This window comes from Lycorma delicatula, chromosome 1, assembly GCF_047948215.1.
Source record: "Lycorma delicatula isolate Av1 chromosome 1, ASM4794821v1, whole genome shotgun sequence".
Lineage (NCBI taxonomy): Eukaryota > Metazoa > Arthropoda > Insecta > Hemiptera > Fulgoridae > Lycorma > Lycorma delicatula.
The window spans coordinates 199,092,868-199,110,829 of NC_134455.1; the positions used below are offsets into that span (position 1 = coordinate 199,092,868).

The following is a 17,962-nucleotide window of genomic DNA, read 5'->3' on the forward strand; positions in this document are numbered from 1 at the left end:
AATTTTAAGCTCTAATCAAATCCTGGGAAAATCCAGCAACATTATTTCATATATTTTAGCCATTGTTTGGTAACTGTTAACTGCTATGATCAACAGTGGGAGGAACAGTAGAGGAGCAACTCTAAAAATTCTCAATGTGTACATCTAGGGATAAGAAATGACAAACAGTCAGATTATATCATTATGGATCAGTATTAGATACTTGAAAAAGCTAGTGTGAATCAAACACTGGTATTGTTTCTTATCTTATTCAGATTTGAAAATGTAAAGGAAGTGGATGATATTAACAGGAATTCAATATAAATACAGATGTAATTAATAAATAAATACTAAAAAACAAGTTTATTATTTACAAGTACCAGGCCAATTATAATACAAAGCTAAGAGTTACACAAAAAGAATTGCATTACTACTTATCTTATTGTACATTTCACAATATAACAAATATCATTTCACAATATTTTATCGCAGTTCTATTATACATTCTGGTCAAACAAATGTTCATCTTTATAGATATACCAATAAGTAATTATGTTACACCATGTATATACATATGTATGTATATTATATACAGTCTCTCTCTCTCTCTATTCCCAATATGGGAAAGAATAATGGCAAATAAATATTACTCTGAATGCATTTATACAAAATTATAACCTATACATGAATGATATCAATAACAATCAAATAACAATATTTGCTTTATAAGACATTATACTGAATACAACATGCAGAGATACACTGTGTTCACAATACTGTCAAACAACTAATTAGTAAAGATATGCATAATACTCAGTGAATTTTAAAAATCTAATTCCTTTCCTATATTACAATAAATTTTGTATTTTCTGTATAATTTTCAATATTCGGGAAGTTTCCAATTTAACTTTATATCTTTTAGGTTCTATTCATGCACTAGGGCAAGTTTATAAAGGCAATCCCAATAATTTTTAATTAGATATATAAGACAAAAAAAAAAGTCCTATACATCTGAACATAATCTGGTAATAGCAATTTTTTGTTCAACATAGTATTAACAAAGTTGTAATAATTATACTGCTCATCACATCAATAAAATAATATTTCTAATAGAGAAACTAGAAGTAAATTTCAGAACGATTAACTTACAATAACTTCTCACTTATTTACTGCCAATTACAATGAATTCGATTTGTTGGAGGCTTGCAATTTGTTGAAGGGCAAAATCTTGTATTGTTTATCATCTCTCCTTATCATAAAATGTGATGCTAGTGATCTAGCATCAGTTAATTTTGATAAAACAATTAAATTCCAGAAAAATATTCTGTATAGGATTTAAGTAACACACTAATTTAAAGAATATTAGAAAAACACTAATAAGCACCTAAAATAATACCATTCAACAAGAATTAACCTAAAAATATGAATAAAGCAGCTCATAACAGTGAAATAATTTGAATTAAGATAATCTGACAACCTATAAGTGAGTGTAATGTGGCATATTTCATACCTGGAATATAAGGAAACAAACCAGTCACAAAACAAAATTACTAAAAGATCTTTTACTGATATCAGGACATATTTTTATAAATGTACAGAGATAAAGTAGGTTTAATTATATAAATATAATACCGTAAAAATGACTACAAAATCAAGGCACAAAGTCTGGCATAAAAAATTCTCATTATAAACAAAAAGTGAATGTATAAATAGATTATTCAAGGATCATCAATAAATGAACAATTTCAAATATTCCAGCAAGCTGAAAGATATCAAGAAAGAAAGATTTATTAAAAGTTTATATAAAAGTATACTGGATTGAATGTTTAATTATACGAATTGAATGATGATTTTTAGGCAAAATTACAAACTAGAAATTTGAGAAGGCTATTACTATGGTCAATTGTAAAAGAAGATAAAGAAATTTTCATATAGTTGCCCTTCTTCAGTGTAATGTTCTTTAATTAAAAAGGGCAGACTGTTTAGAAGACATACTTGAAATCTTTTAATTGTATAATAACAAAGTTACGATAATACATAATTATAAAATACATATTTTTGTATATAAAATAAACAAATGAATAAGATATACAAATTACACCTAAGGGATAATTAAATTTTGTTTTATTAACTGCTGGGTTGAAAGTTGATCAGTCATCAAATTAAGTAATATGTAAACTATTTCATTATCATTCATATAATACTAAACGTGGCTTTTTATTTTTTATTTCTATCCTTGTTTAGTTTTATTAGAATAGTTTGAAAATTATCAGTATAAAACAATACATTTGATTACATAAATTAAAAAAAAAAGAAAAAACTTATAATTAATGTAAACAAACCCTAACAACTACTGAAGTCATGCTTGGTCGTGTAGGTCAGAAAGGTCTATAAGTCAAAATTAATTTTTATTCAGTAGTACTTAAATTATTTTTATGGATTAAAAACATGATAAAGGTAAATATTTTAGGTTTTGAAAATACGTTTTGCATGAATAGCCAAGGGCAAACAAAGTTCAGTTTCACAAATGGTAAAAATGTATGGTTTAAGTGATATAAGACTATACTGACTATATTTTAAGACTACACCTTTTCAATTTGTTACAGACTACAAATTTTAATAATGAATGATCCTGAAGAACCAACAAAACCATCGCATATATCTACATATTTAAATAAATAAAAATTACTTTTAAGCTAAATGGTACTTGGTTATTATAAAACCATGAGTGCACTTCATTAGTATGAATATTTATGTGAAAGGCTACACAAATATCTTTAAAAAAACCATTTTGATGGAGGTATACTTGCTGATCTGTAACATCAAATTACAGAGAAGTAGTTAATAAAAGATTTATGATTTTAAGTAAAATTCAATAAATGTGTATTATGTATTTATAGCTTTTACAAGATACCTTTTTGTAACCAACTCTTTTTAACAATATTGGGCTTTCTTTATAAATGGATTCATTCACTGATATATATGTTTTATTACTATCAACTAAACTAATTTAAATTAGTTTCAAAAAATTTTAGTTAGGGATTTTGCAACCACATCTAAATCATTTTTCACATAGATGTGAATATGAACAAATGCAGTGAATCTGATGTAACATCTTTAGCACACATTAGTGAATCGTATAAGAAAATTAGAAAAAAATTAAACCAATATTTAATAAAGTTAGGAACTGATCACTGCTCACATCCAAGTGCACATTACAATAATTGTATAAGATTATTGTTTCCTTGTCTAAAAAGTGGTTTTTATTTTTTATCCATTTCTAAAACGTAATCAGGCTGTTTAAAACCATAAACATTATTATAATCTTTTTTATTTCATAATCTGAAGATGCTCAGTTCATAGAAATTGTTTTAGAAATTTTAATTTTTAAAGCCCTCTTTATTTTATTTTTGCCAAGAAAAAACATATTTTTGACTTCAATAACAAGCTAACTATTACAAACATTTAAACGATTTTAGAAACATATCATTCATTACTTATTTCACAGAACACACAATCTGAATGGAAAATATACTCATAGAAGAGTGAATGTTGATACAATAAATTTAAACAATTAGTAATCAGATCATCCAGTGATGCTTTATCTCACTGTAGTCACTGTGTAAAATTAAAAATCGTTATGTTATAAAAAGATATAATATACCAACATGGAAAACATAGCGCAAAAACAGCTTAATTACTGACTTCAAAAATGATGTATGTTCAAGTAAATGAATACAAAGAATGATAAGAACTTCAGCTGACATACTAAATTACAAACCGAAAACTGGAATTTATCTAGTTAGAAGTATATAATTTCATTTATTTTATGTAAAAAGCAGTCTACTATCTGCTTTACTTTTCCTACGATTAAATCTAATGTAAAAGAATTTAATATACATATCCTCTTACAAATAAATATTAGTATGACAATGATTCATGATACCAGGTCTGATTGATGTTCTAAAATTACAAAGTTTAACCATTAGCTTCAATTCTTTTTAACTTCAAAGGAAATATAGAGGTTATCCTAAAACTAGCAACGCATTTTATTATCAATACAAAGGAAAGAACAGGCTACAAGCCTATTACAGTCTTATATTGATATGACTGCAAACATTAATTGGTCTGAGCATAAATCAAACTCATACACTATCACACAAATCCTTGAACAGGAATATGAGTAATAAATAGTGTGTGCAATGATTACAGCATAAAAGTTTTACCAGTTACTTGATATAGATGATACTTAAATATTTAAATACTGTTGAAAATAATTATCAGTTTTTACTCCTTGCTTTGTTAAAATATACTTGCTGTTTCTAGTGAACTTTATTTTCTACTAAGATTACTGATCATCCTCCTTTTTAAAACATATATCATAAAAAATATGACCAAGGTCGCCTCAACAAGCCATTTTCAATCAGTTGTCTAACATATGTATCCAAAATGTAAGCTGTCCTTACATGGTTATTAAAAAAAATCTATGAATTAAAACTCTTGAAGGTAAAGCAACATAATTAATGGAAATTTTTTAAATACAGTAACCATTTTTAAAAGTCTAGAGTCTACTAGAATAAATTTTATCTCTTAAAAATGTAGATCTAATGAAAATTGAACTGAGGAGCTTTAATCTGGCTATCAGCAATTGATATTTGAACTTGAGGTATTCTTTCTTTAGAAGTTAATGTTTGTATAGATATTATTAAAATACCATTTTCTGAATGACTATCTGGGAATAAAATGTGTAAATGAAGCTTAATAAAAATTGTTCGCTAGCACCAAATATATTTCTTCAATATTTCTAGTCATTTGATACAAAATAATGTAGATTTATATAACAGTAAATAAGGAATTAGTTAATGAACTTAGTACAATTTTTACTGAGAACAGAATAAAACTATTTTAACATATAATATATAATGTGGAATACAATAAAAATTCAAATAGAATGCTTTATCTTTTCAAATAAGTACTTTGAGTTACCATGATTAATTAATTTCCAAAATAACTGCCATCTCATACTTCTTGCCAATAAGTGAAGTGCAAACATTCTGGATTATAATTCTACTTGCTTTAGATTTGATTTGTGGGATACGTCATACAATTTATCATTATCTCATCAGTCATTACAGGTATCTCACATTGAATGAGTTAACAAGAGATAAAAGCTGCAGACTTCTCAGCAGGAGAAGAAGAAGAAGAAGAAGACTTCCCCTTCTCAAGGGGAAGAAGATGACAACAGTGTTTTTTCACTTAGTGAATAAAGTAATTTCATTCACTTCACATCAAAGGTATTTTATATTAATCAACTTTATTCTGATCAAAATAAATTTTTCTAAAAACTTTTCAAAAATTGATTTATAAATTTCCATACCTTGAATATGTTTTTTATCACTGTAAACCTTTTGCAAAAATGTTCATGATATAACACAAATATATGAATAGTACATATACATAGTGAACTATAAAGTATCAGATGAAATTATTCAAACCAGCTAATGTTCTTTTTGTAAAAACTGCTAGATAAGCAATGAATGCATTTGTTATAAATTATCATGAATGTATGTTTCAAAGAAAATGACAAATAAAGATTAGAAAAAGAAACAGCAGGATCTAGACTATAGTCTGTAATAGTAAAATTAATACCCAACACACAGTTCAAATACATTGGTCATAATTTCTAGAGGCAATTTATTAATCCTGGTAAACTGATTCCTGAACAAAAATCCAGGTTTTTATTTCAAGATCACATATTATTAATGTATTTTTCAACCTGAAACAAGTTTTTCTTTTTATCATAAATATCTATTCTTAGGAGATGAATCTAGGCAGGGATTTTATTTTTTTATTTTTATTATGATTCATCATGAACATTACTGCTGCTATGTTCAAAAAATCAAAATGAAATAACTTGAAACAAATTTGGGTCTGTGAACTGTGGTCTAAATTTTCCTGCAAAAATTTTGCAACAGATAACCTCTCAGGTGCAATGACTTAAATATCACGAAGCAAGGACATAAAATATGCTGGTTTCCTTTTTATGCAGTTCTAGGTCTTTTCAGGCTTTCATATAATTAATAATATTCCTGAAGTAAAATTAAAAAAAAGCTCTTGTCTTAGGGGATAAGGTTGATGTTTTAAAATTCTTTCAATACAAGAAACAGAAATATGCTATTAAATTGCCTGTCAATAGCTTTTAATAAGGATTAGGCACTTATGTTTTATTTCCTGAACTATTGCAGTATAGTCTGTTATATGTTTTATAATGACTATTACAGTAGTCATTATTAGAAATATTAGTTTAGTATTTACTGGAATTTTTCTTGTTATTTTACCCTTAGTATATTTCATAAATTTAAAACAAACTTTTTTTCATATTTCATAAAACTATGATTAATTCATTTATGAGGATGATCTCAAATGGCTCATTCAATTTCATGTAGTTATCTTTCTTAATTTTTTGCAAAGCTCACTATAATTAAAAGTTGCCCTTTTGAAACTTTGTATTTCCGTAAGTTAGTAAATGACACCATTCTGTATGTTCAGTACTATAACTATCTGAGTTATTACTGTTGTACGTAGAGTTTCTCTTTTTGAGCCAAAAAACCAGTATTGTACGGATTCCATCAGAGATATTCAATCACTGTAAACATCACCAGGATGGATTGTACACACCACCAGGATGGTAGCTGAGATGTTCCACTCCATTAGTACTGTAATCCTAATTTCAGGATGACCACATAACAGACACAATATAGTAAGTTACACCACCATTACAAGTTTACTAATAGTCACTGGATTTTTGAGTATATTTATTCTATTGAGCAAGGATTTAGATAAACAGAATATGAACTTCCTCTGTTACATAAAAAAAATTCACTTCTAATTTTTTAATGCATTAAGTACCAACAGTCAACAAAAAATTACAGATACGTTTGCATAACTGCTACATACAAGAAAAAATAAAACCTGACCAATGAAAATGAGAAAATGATATTTTTAATTTGAAGTTATGTAAAAAATAGATAAAAGATGGCACCTCATCATTAACAGTTAATAAAAAATAGTTCATGAAAAATGAACAGTAACTCATAGGTAACTTTTGCTGTCAGCTTAGAGTAGACTATTTACCACAAAAACTGCTATTACAAAGGCTTATAGCTTTTTCTATTAATAAAAAATGAAAAATGTTTATTCAGTAGAAGTAGGTATTTTGATTTCATATCAGCAAGATAATGAAAATGAAATGTTAAACAAGTTTGCTATACTTTTACATATAAAATTGCTATTATTTACCACAAAAATATCCAAACAAACTTGAAGAAAATTGTAATTTCTATACACAGTAACATATTTAACTTTTAAGCATTTTTATAATACCGCACAATAGCTATTATGGGCCATATAAAGTTGTAATCAAACATTATAGAAGTATACTGCTTAGAGCGTTCACTAGATACATGTAAAAAATTTGCTTATGACAATAAAATTTTAAAAAGGTATTAAACCTATACTTTAATTCAAACCCTTGAATTACAGCAGTTTACAGAACACAAATTATTTTATAACAAATGATGATAGTTTTACTAAAGTAATTAAACAATAAACAATTTATAAAGAATTATATTTTTTTATTAATTTTATGTTAGAAAAATAATTTTATGCATTATTACAATAATAATCTAATATAATTTTTCAGCAACTTAAAAATTTTCTATATGCCTGAAATTTGTTAACAGTAATGGATAAATTGTGAAAAAATTAATGCAGAACTGAAAATGAATATCTTGCAATAGTTATCTAGTATTTATTTTTAAATTATGCCTAACAAAATTAGTCTTAGTAGATTTTTAGATTTACGGTAGGAGTACAGTAGGAGTAATCAGAGGTGTTGCTTGTTGATTTTTTTGCAAATCCCAAGATAGGAATTAGAATGGCCTAAACAGTCCAATAGACAGATCTCCATCCTATTGAGCCCCGATAGTTTGTTTACCCTGTTGAATAATAGAAAGTATCAACACATTGTGTCACATTTGAAAAAACAAAAACTCGTACAAGGATTGGGTGTATTACATCTCAGTTAATTCAGAGTTATATTATCTAATTTTTGCACAATTCTATGGCCAATATTATGGCCAATATTTATTGGCCATAGAATTGTGCAATCAGAAGAAAGGTTATTTCTACATTAAATTTTTATTTAAGTCTTATAAGTCTATTATAAGTCTTATTTTATACCTACAGTGGTGTAACTGGCATGGCCTTCAAATGTTATTTTAAATACAATCTAATATTAATTAAAGTAAGTAAAGTTAAAAGGATGAGAAAAATTTTATAATAATTAAAATCCATTAAAAATTATACTTCCACTGTAAACAAATCTAATAATACCAAAATAAATTATATATCATAACATCACAATATGAAACAAACATTCTACAAAACAATTCTTTACTGGGTGACTAGAATGTTTGCTGGGGCATTGCCAAAGATTTTGACATTAACAATCAACATTTTTATTTGAAAGATCATCACTGGCAACAAAAGTTGGGATTACGGCTATGATCCAAAGACAAGGTAGTAGTCTGCCATGAAAAAGCTCACACTCTTCTAGAAAATGGGCAGGTCAATAGAGTAACCAAAAACGTTCTCATTGGGTTTTTGGCATTTGTGAAATTATGCACTGAAATTTATTCTCAAGGGTCAGACTGTCGGTGTCTACTTTTATTCAAATATTCTGATATGCCTGAGTAAAAGCATTTGATGCCATCAATCTGAACTGCAGCATCAGGGAAATTGGGTGTTCCAACTGCAAATGTGTTCCTATACAAACACTATTTTCAACTGTGTACCCATCTCCACAGCTAACAAAACATTAGGGTTTTCAACTAAAATTAGATGTCTGTTACTTACATACCCCATCTCGTTAAAACTGGCCCCCTGTGACTTCTTTCCCTTCCCAAGATGATCTGTAAGCTGATAGATCACATTTTGAACCATACAAAAGATCCAGCATTAAAGATCCATATCACACAAGTTGTGTGACATCTTACACAAAAGAACTCCAGTAATTAAACAGCGAGAGAAATGCTGGGAGCACAATGTGTTACTATACAATAAGACTGTTTTGAATGGAATGACAGTCAAAATAAATCACACCAGTTTTGTCTTTGACAAAGCTGAACATTTTTGGTTGCAATTCATGTATCAACATGAAAATAAGACTTTTTGAATAAGATTAAATTTAAATTTTGATACTAAATGAAGTTCCAGATCTGCATGAAATAAAGAATTTACAAAGTTTTATATTACTAGTTTTTACATATTCTTTATGTATTATACCTCTTATCACCTTTTAGGTTTATAAATGACATTTATTATTTTTGGTAAAAAATGGAAATTATAAATTTTGACTCTAATAATCACATAATATTTTAAACATCTTCTAACATAATATGAAAATTATTACTTGCAGGCTATAAAACTAGGTTAAAAATTAAAATTTTACCCCATCTGCGATATTAAAACCTATCAAACCTAGGACTGGATATGTCATCAATTAATAATGAGACTTTTCATATCAGTTAGTTCTCTTTAGAAAATTGATATTTATTATAGAACAATAAAAATCTATATATTAACTAAATGCAAAATGCAACTCAATTCATAAATTTAATACATTTGGTAAAACTGTTTGAAAGTCGCACGTGTCACACATACACACACACACACACACACACACACACATATACAAGTTTAAAAAGTTAGCACTGCATTCCCTCAAAATAAACAAAGAAATACTATTGATATTTTTCTGCATAAAAGTATATGTAAAAATACCCATATATGAGACAATAATGTAGAGCAGGCAGATGTAACTGAAACATACAATTATGTTAGCTCAGTTTCATGAACTCAAAATACATAAAAAATAATTATTTGTTTTTTCTTATAAATTTTTCCTACTAACTCAAAATCAAACTGTTTATTTCACTACTATATTATGTTACAGAATAACATTTGATACAATTAAAACAGTTACACATAATTAAAAAAAACTGGTCAGTTCAGTTTAGTATAATGTCTTATAATTAATTATTATTTACTAATTACTTCATTCATTTGTTAATATTTTGTCTAGCTTATGCTCACTTCATAGTCTTTTTCATTCTTAATTAACTGATTCAGTCATTAATGTAATTAATAAGGCAGAGGCAGCAGAGTGAAGAAATCACTCTTAATAAACACAGTACAGAGATCAATCACATCAATCTGAGTCTGATCCAACTGGATTCACTTTTTTCCGTTTCTTTGCTTGCTTTGGCTTTACAATTTCTTCCTCCTGTAACATACAATACTGGTTATTCGATTATATAATATTGAATAAAATACAAAAATTTAAACTGAAATTAGCTTGTTATAATCTACTGCATAATTTAAAACTTTTACATTTTTAAATAGACATTTTTTCATGTATAAATACCTTTTAATAAATTAAATTAAAAAAATGCTTGCATAATTTTCAATTTCAAAATAGTTTTTTTAACTTATTTTGCTTTTAAAAAAAAATTCTTCACTAAAAAGGCAATTTCAATATATTGGGCTGTTGGTCTCGTGTACTTAACTTTTATCACTAAAAAATCCGTGTTTGAAATAAATGTTAACATAAACCTATATATTATTTTCACATAACTTTTATAAATGATTTCATTTTATGTTTTTAATTTCTCAAACATGGTATCGCTATGTTAGATAAATAAATTAACAATTAATATAAGCCACCTTACCAGCACGTTAATATGTTCTCTAGATATTTTGGCTTACTTGGAAGTCATCATCAGGAGTTAAAATTAATGCATTAAAGTCAATGTTTAAAAATCATAGTTAAAATTTAAAAACAGTCATGACTGTCTTTATCTTGGTCCTATTAGTATAGTCAAAATATCTAGTGAATGTATTAATGTGCTGGATTAATTAGATTATATTAATTGTTAATTTATTTATTTTACATTTTTATTCATTAAAAATGCTTTCCCTTAAAACATAATTTATTTGAAAATTACTATTAAACAAGTAATAATAAAAAAGAATAACATACAAATTTTTTTACATAATTTATTTTTCCCAATGATTGAGCTTTTTTATTTGTACATTTTGTTTGAAATTTGTAGTATTAATAAAAATACTACTAAACTTTACACTGTACTGAAGATTAAGTGCAAAGGTGAATATATACTCTGCTGCTTCAGGTAAAAGTAGAAGGTATTGTTCTCTACAAAGTAGATTGTCACTGAAATAACATACTTGAGTAGCTTGGATAACTGGCTGTTGCTGTAACTTCATGCAGAAAGGGAAGATTACATTTACCAATAAGGTAAATATAACTGGTACACTCCTCCAGTTTGACAATGAATAATTATCTTAATGAAAACTTGCCACATTGGATAGGTTATGGAAGTTATGTTAATGTAGTGGTTGTGGTTGTTCTGATTACTAGATTTAAAATCATGGAAACTTTTTTCTTATGAGATTCATAAGGTAATTGTTTTTGTGGTTCCATTCATTCCTCATCTCATATTTCAAAATCATCACTACTGATGTAATCAGTATATATGATTACCAAATGATGTAATCATATAAACTCAATCGTAAAAGTAAAACAATCTATAAAACACACAGCTGTTATTATGCAAGCCTATATCATTCAAAGTTCTTCGATCCTATTACTGTTAGGTCAGCTTGTTATCTACTCTGATGCAAACTGGTTTTAATACAGTTTGTGAATGATTTTTATGTATTGCAGGTTTATAATACTTTCTGTTTAATTGTAATTATCATGTCTTCTATATCTTCCATTGTAATAATATAATACTGTAGCTGATGTATTGTTTTGCAGTGCATTTCTCATAAGTGCATTTTTACTTTCTTGGTAAAGCTTATTTTTACTTGCAACACTTTCTTTTTATTTAGTGCATATTTCTAACAATTTTTTTTTTTTTACATCTTCCTAAGCATAGTAGTTGTGCAAATGGACCAAAAAAAAAAATACTTTGGGAAAATATTGGGGGGTGGGAAGGCAATCAAAGTTTAAAAATATTGGTTTTTTGAATTTTTTTTTTTCTATATATCATTTCTCCACTATGTTAGAATAAATAACCAACACCAGGAAAGTATAACTTAGCAGTCAGCTGTTTTCATCATGTTCTGCAGTTCAGGTTCCTTATATAGTAATAACATTTAAATAATTTTTAGTTAAATTCCATGTTAACATTGTCATTATCATGTAATTCAATTTTCCATTGTGTTCTTCTAATATTGTAGTGTGTATGTTTGGGTCAGTTCTTTCCAGTATAAACTATATCATCTACTGAAATTGCAAAGGAAGTCAAAACAATACATAATTTAACTTTACCAAAAAAAGTATCGAAAGTAAAGCCTGTAAGTAGCTAAAAAATAAAATAATTTTAAATGAATAAAAAAGACAGTTACAATTTAATCCAGATGTCCTCTTAATCAAAATTGTAAATAATGTAATGTTACTTCAATCAATGTTATAAACATCTTCAGTTTCATTAATAATTAAAAAACCCACGTACCAAAAATTCTTTTATATATATGTTCAAGCACTTTCAGAATAAAATTCTATCATCAGGAACTTAAAAAATGTATGTTGTAATCTTAATAAAACTAAAACTTCTTCGTCATGTAAATTTGTTTATGTAACATAATATATCAGTGGTCATCAAATGTTTAAAATTATGTCAACTTAACGTCCTGTCAATGATAGGACATTAAGTTCTCCAACTAAAATATCAATAAAGTCAATGCTGAACAAGGAGCAATAAAGTCTGCAGATAAAAACATCTTACTACAAAACAAGTGTTTATCAGATATGTAAGTGGAAATAAAAACTCTTCATTGTGAGTGAATTAGGGGTCACAGTTAATTGGGAATGGACTTTTTAATCAAATAAAAGTGGTAATTTTCATAATGAATTCAATTGTATGATAAAGTTTAAAATGAAGAAAGCTGAAATATCTTGAAGAAGATTCTGTGATCGTCATCCTGGACAACACTCCGAATCAATCACTTTGCTTCTGAATAAAAAATTTATTTGTATTTTAATTTTGGACTTGTGTGTACGTATTGATTCCATTATACTGTTATTTTATACAGTAAAGGTTAATAACCAAAAAATTATTTCTTGAAACTATGATGTACAATACGTTCTAAATCCTTTTTTTAATTTTAAACCTTGTCAAAAATAAATAATAGTAGAGTACATAATATGTAAACAGGATAGTACATTATATTTTGTAATTGAATAATGGACAGAAAATTTAGTAAACTTTATATCACCAGCAGATGAAATTTTATATGGTGATGGCAGTAGTGAACTTTAATAAATTAATTTTTATTTTATTTTTCCAATTGTACACAGGAATGTTCATTTGATTTTTAATTAACAAAGATTGAAATTTTATGTAAGAAGCTTACATTTTTATATTTATTTTAAACAGCAAAATCATTGTTATAAGTTAGAGGTTTCGTTAGTTTATTAATTACCATGAAATATTTAGCTGTTTTCATTGAAGGTCAATAAAGTTCAAAATTAAATTTCATAAAAAAAAATACAGCATTAAAATTATAAAATACAAAAAGAAACTTAAAAATTTAGTTAAAATAGAAAAATTAAAAAAAATTATATTAGTTATAGAAATACAATAAAAATAATAGAAGTCCCATGTAGTTTCAAAAAGAAAATTCAATGCCCTAATTATACTTTTCTACACTAACAGTTGGTCTGTATGGAAAAATGCAATACAATATATAATAAAACTGCAAGAACTAAGCATTAATGTATTATTTCTATTAAGTATTAGTGAAAATAAAAATAAAAAAGTTAATATGATTTACTTTCTACTTTTAGAGGAAACCAAGTTGTAATAAAACTTTTCTGCAATTCACCTATCCATATTTTTATACCTACTTCTCATTAACTAAATACTTAAAATGTTGTTAGGAATAATATTTTAATTAATCTGGTTCTAATATAGTCACATTATGTTCAGAGAAGTTATGTTAGTATGTATGTCATAATATGACTAACTGTAACGTTTCTTAATCTATTGGTTTAACATGTATAAAACTAGAAAAATATTTTGTAATGTAACAAAATAGGTTTTTAATTTGTATTTATCTTATTATTAACTCATCAAAAATTTTAAAAACTCAGGTATATAGAGATTTTTATTTTTTGTTAAAAAAAAATTTATCCAATTGATGTTCACACACATCACCCTAAATCACTTTTATATTTTTATAGCTGAACACATTTTTTTGGATGAATTTTCACTTAAGAGATAGATATAGGTAGTGGATTAGGCACTCTGGTACATCCAAGAAGTCCCCTAACCCCTATACAAATATGCATTACGAACATAGTACATTCTTTAAAGATTTGTATGCATTTGCACTTATGAAATTGAGAGATAGGTCATCTTCCCAACATTGGCAAATAAGAATCACTATTCTCTTTATATTATTTGCCTGAGCAAGCAAAGCAAGTGATTGATGGCCATCACAAAATAGTTACCTCCATAATATACAGAAATGTCTATCTCCACATTTATCTTTATTAATAAAGTAAGATCCCACTTTATTTTATCTGTAAGTATAATTTTAAAAATTGTGGGGCAATACAAAAAACTTAGTATTTCATTACAGATAAGATAAGATGTTTACATTACAGATAAGATGCTTATCGGTTATTTAGAATTCATATTTTTAACAAATTGCTTATCCTACTCCTTTTTTCTGAAAGGTAATCATTCTTATCTTCAGGAATTTTTATTTGCTTCCTTCATTACTAAAAAAATAAAAAATAACAACTTAAAATGTACTTACATTATTTGTATAATTTAACAAAATATGAGTGTTAATATCTGCACATTCACTACATTGAGTTTATATTTATTTTTGGTGACATTAGAAGAGAATACCGTTATAATGTTTTAATATTAACCCCACCACGTATGTCATACATGGTTGAAGTTTAGAGATTGTTGAAAGTTTTATTTAAACTTAAAATATAATCTCCATATTGCAAATTATTTGTCTGCTAAAATAAATTTTTCCTGCCTTTCAATTAGTTGATGCTATTCAATGCAAGATTTGATTATTCCTAAAGCGAGTTAAATAAAGCTTTTAAAAAAAACACGTAACATTTTTGTCAATTTTTTTTCATTTTTAACAGACTTTCAGGTTGGTAACAGAATTTCTATAAAAACTGAGACATACAGATTAACTAGCAAAATTTTCTACCAAAATCATTTTCATGAAGTTTTTAATAATTTATCATTGAGAATTTTATTGATATTTAGTGTTTAAAAAAAGTTTCACAGTTCAATTACTTATAATGTATTATTAACATTATAAATATTATAAAAAGTATAATTATCTATATCACATGGAACACATTTCTAAACTAACTACATAAATTTTTGAAAATTAATGCCAAATCAATAAGTGTAATAAAACATTTCATTACAAAACTTTCAAGAAAATTAAATGAAAAATTGAAAAGAAGTAAATTAAATTAAATGTATTAATAAATAGCTGAACAAATTCATGAAAAAATGATCTTATTTGATTTATATGTAGTGTACTTTGTATTCTTTTAAAGAATTAATATAAGAATGAATTATTATTAATAAAACTTTCTTATTACCATTCAGAAATTTGACTTTTAAATATTATCTGAATGAGCCATGTCAAAATACATCATTATCTAGCGATGCATATAACTCCATGCAAAAATAACGAAACAATTTTTCAGAAATTTTTTTAAAAATTCCTCAGCAGCCTTTATCTTCTTTCAAGCTTAATTCAACACTTTTTTGATCTCATCCTTATATTATGATTTATTCAAGCTCAAAAAATAATCAGATGTTTCAGCAATAATTTCAACATTTCATATAAATCCCTTTCCACATAAAATCTTTTTCATATTTGCAAACAGATAACAGTCTGAAAGAAGTACGTCTGGCAAGTAAAAGGGATTTGGAACAATTTTGTACCATAACACAGATACAAAATTGGGATATTATAATAATACAATACAATTTAAACTGGGATAATATAAATACAGATTGCCACTGTATTTGGGATAGCATCCCAAATACAGTGGCAACTACCTTTCCTGTTGATGGAATGGTTTTACCTTCTTTGAATCAAGTTCCCAAACTAAAATTAACTGTGTGACTGGGTTCTTGGCTTCAGGTTGGAAGTGATCAAAAAACTGTCTGGAATGTACAGAGAGAGAGATTTTTTGGTGTTCATATGAGTATTCCAAAAATAACCAAACCACATGTAAACTGTTCTAATCAATGGAATTCACTCACCATAATATTTATCCAGCTTGGCTTAGTTTCCTGCTATGTTCTATCTTTCAAGAAGTAATGTTTGATTTCCACATGAAAGTTTCTTTCATTACTTTTCACAAATAAAATTACTTCATCAAAATTGTATGGCCAACAACAGAATTATAAATGCATCTGACTGAAACCTGGTGTGTGCTCCGAGCAGAAATGCAGAAAACAAAAAATGACCTCAATAATGTACTGTGTATCATTTCTAGACTTTGCATCAGCTTATCAAACACTTTTTGTAAAACTTCAGATTTATTGCATGTTAATAATCTTCAATCTTTTCAAGTAATAAAATTTTGGCTACAGAACCATATTGTAGAAATTCTATTTAGTTAACCCTTACATTTATAACAGAGATTTCAATTTTTCCTAATTATTGTTTGATTTCAGCAGAACTGAAAAAGTTCTATGGAATTATAAATAAGGTGCGGTTCAAAAGTAAGGACTGATCGATACCAATAAGAACAATTGAAAAAATAAAAAAATTATTAATGGTTTCAAATATTTACTTTATTTTTCTACATAATCACAATTTTGTTTCAAACACTTTTTATATCATGAAACAAGCTTCTTCAAACCCACTGTGTACAAGTTTCCACCTGTGATTGTAGCCATTTTGCACCGACATTTTCAATTTTTCACTTTCCTCAAATCGTAGAGAAGCAAGCCAATTCTTGAGGTGTAGGAAGAGATGGTATTCACTGGGTGTGAAATTAGGACTGTAAGGAGATGATAAAAATCTCCCATCCGAATGAATTGTTTCTGTTGTGCATGCAGGTTTGTGTGGATGTGCATTACTATTCCTAATCTCATCATTCTCAGTCATCGATTTTGAATGGCATTAAGCAGTTTAGAAAGTGTTTTAAAATGGACTTGTGATGTGATAGATGTTCCAAATTTCATGAAATCAATCAAAAGCACACTCTTTTGGTCCCAGAATACAGTTGAAATGATTTTCTTTGAGACTGGGCTTGTTTGAAATTTTGGTTTACGTGAACCGGAATGATGCTATTGCATGGATTGTTGTTTCGCCTCAAGACTGTTGTATGAAATTCATGTTTTGTAACCACTGACTACGGAGAAAAAATTTGTCTCCCTCGTGGTTAAAGCAGTTGAGAAAAAAGCATGTGCAGTTATCATTCTGTGATCTTTGTGAGTATTTGTCAACATTTTCAGCACTCATTGTACACACAGTTTATGATAGCCTAGAGTCAGTCACAATTCTCAACAAAGTTGTCTTTGAAACTTCTGGAAATTCCTGAGAAAGATTGTTAATTGTAAAGCAACGATATTCTCTCACTTTTGCATTCAAACATTCAATGAGATCGACAATCTGAACACTTGGTCTATCACTTGTCTGTCTGTCATGAACATCTGAACCTTCTTCCTTAAACTCACGACACCACTGCCTCACTTTATCTTCACTCATTACAATAGACCCATATGTTTCACACAATTAACGAAGAATTTCACAAATGGTGGGATTTGTTATTACTGCACTCATTTTAACACTCTTGTCTCACAAAGGCAAACAACAATGAACTGATGGA

General features: G+C 27.1%; 1 protein-coding gene across 3 annotated transcripts in view; it reads right to left on the reverse strand.

The window, feature by feature from the left end:
- Positions 1 to 314: 314 nt before the first annotated feature.
- Positions 315 to 17,962, reverse strand: part of IntS3 (integrator complex subunit 3) — a 111,351-nt gene continuing 93,703 nt past the window's right edge. For all 3 annotated transcript variants that reach the window (XM_075370324.1, XM_075370333.1, XM_075370341.1), the window contains exon 17: positions 315 to 10,324. In XM_075370324.1, the coding sequence (XP_075226439.1) occupies positions 10,250 to 10,324 (75 nt within the window). In that variant the 3' untranslated portion in view covers positions 315 to 10,249. The remainder of the gene's footprint in view (positions 10,325 to 17,962) is intronic.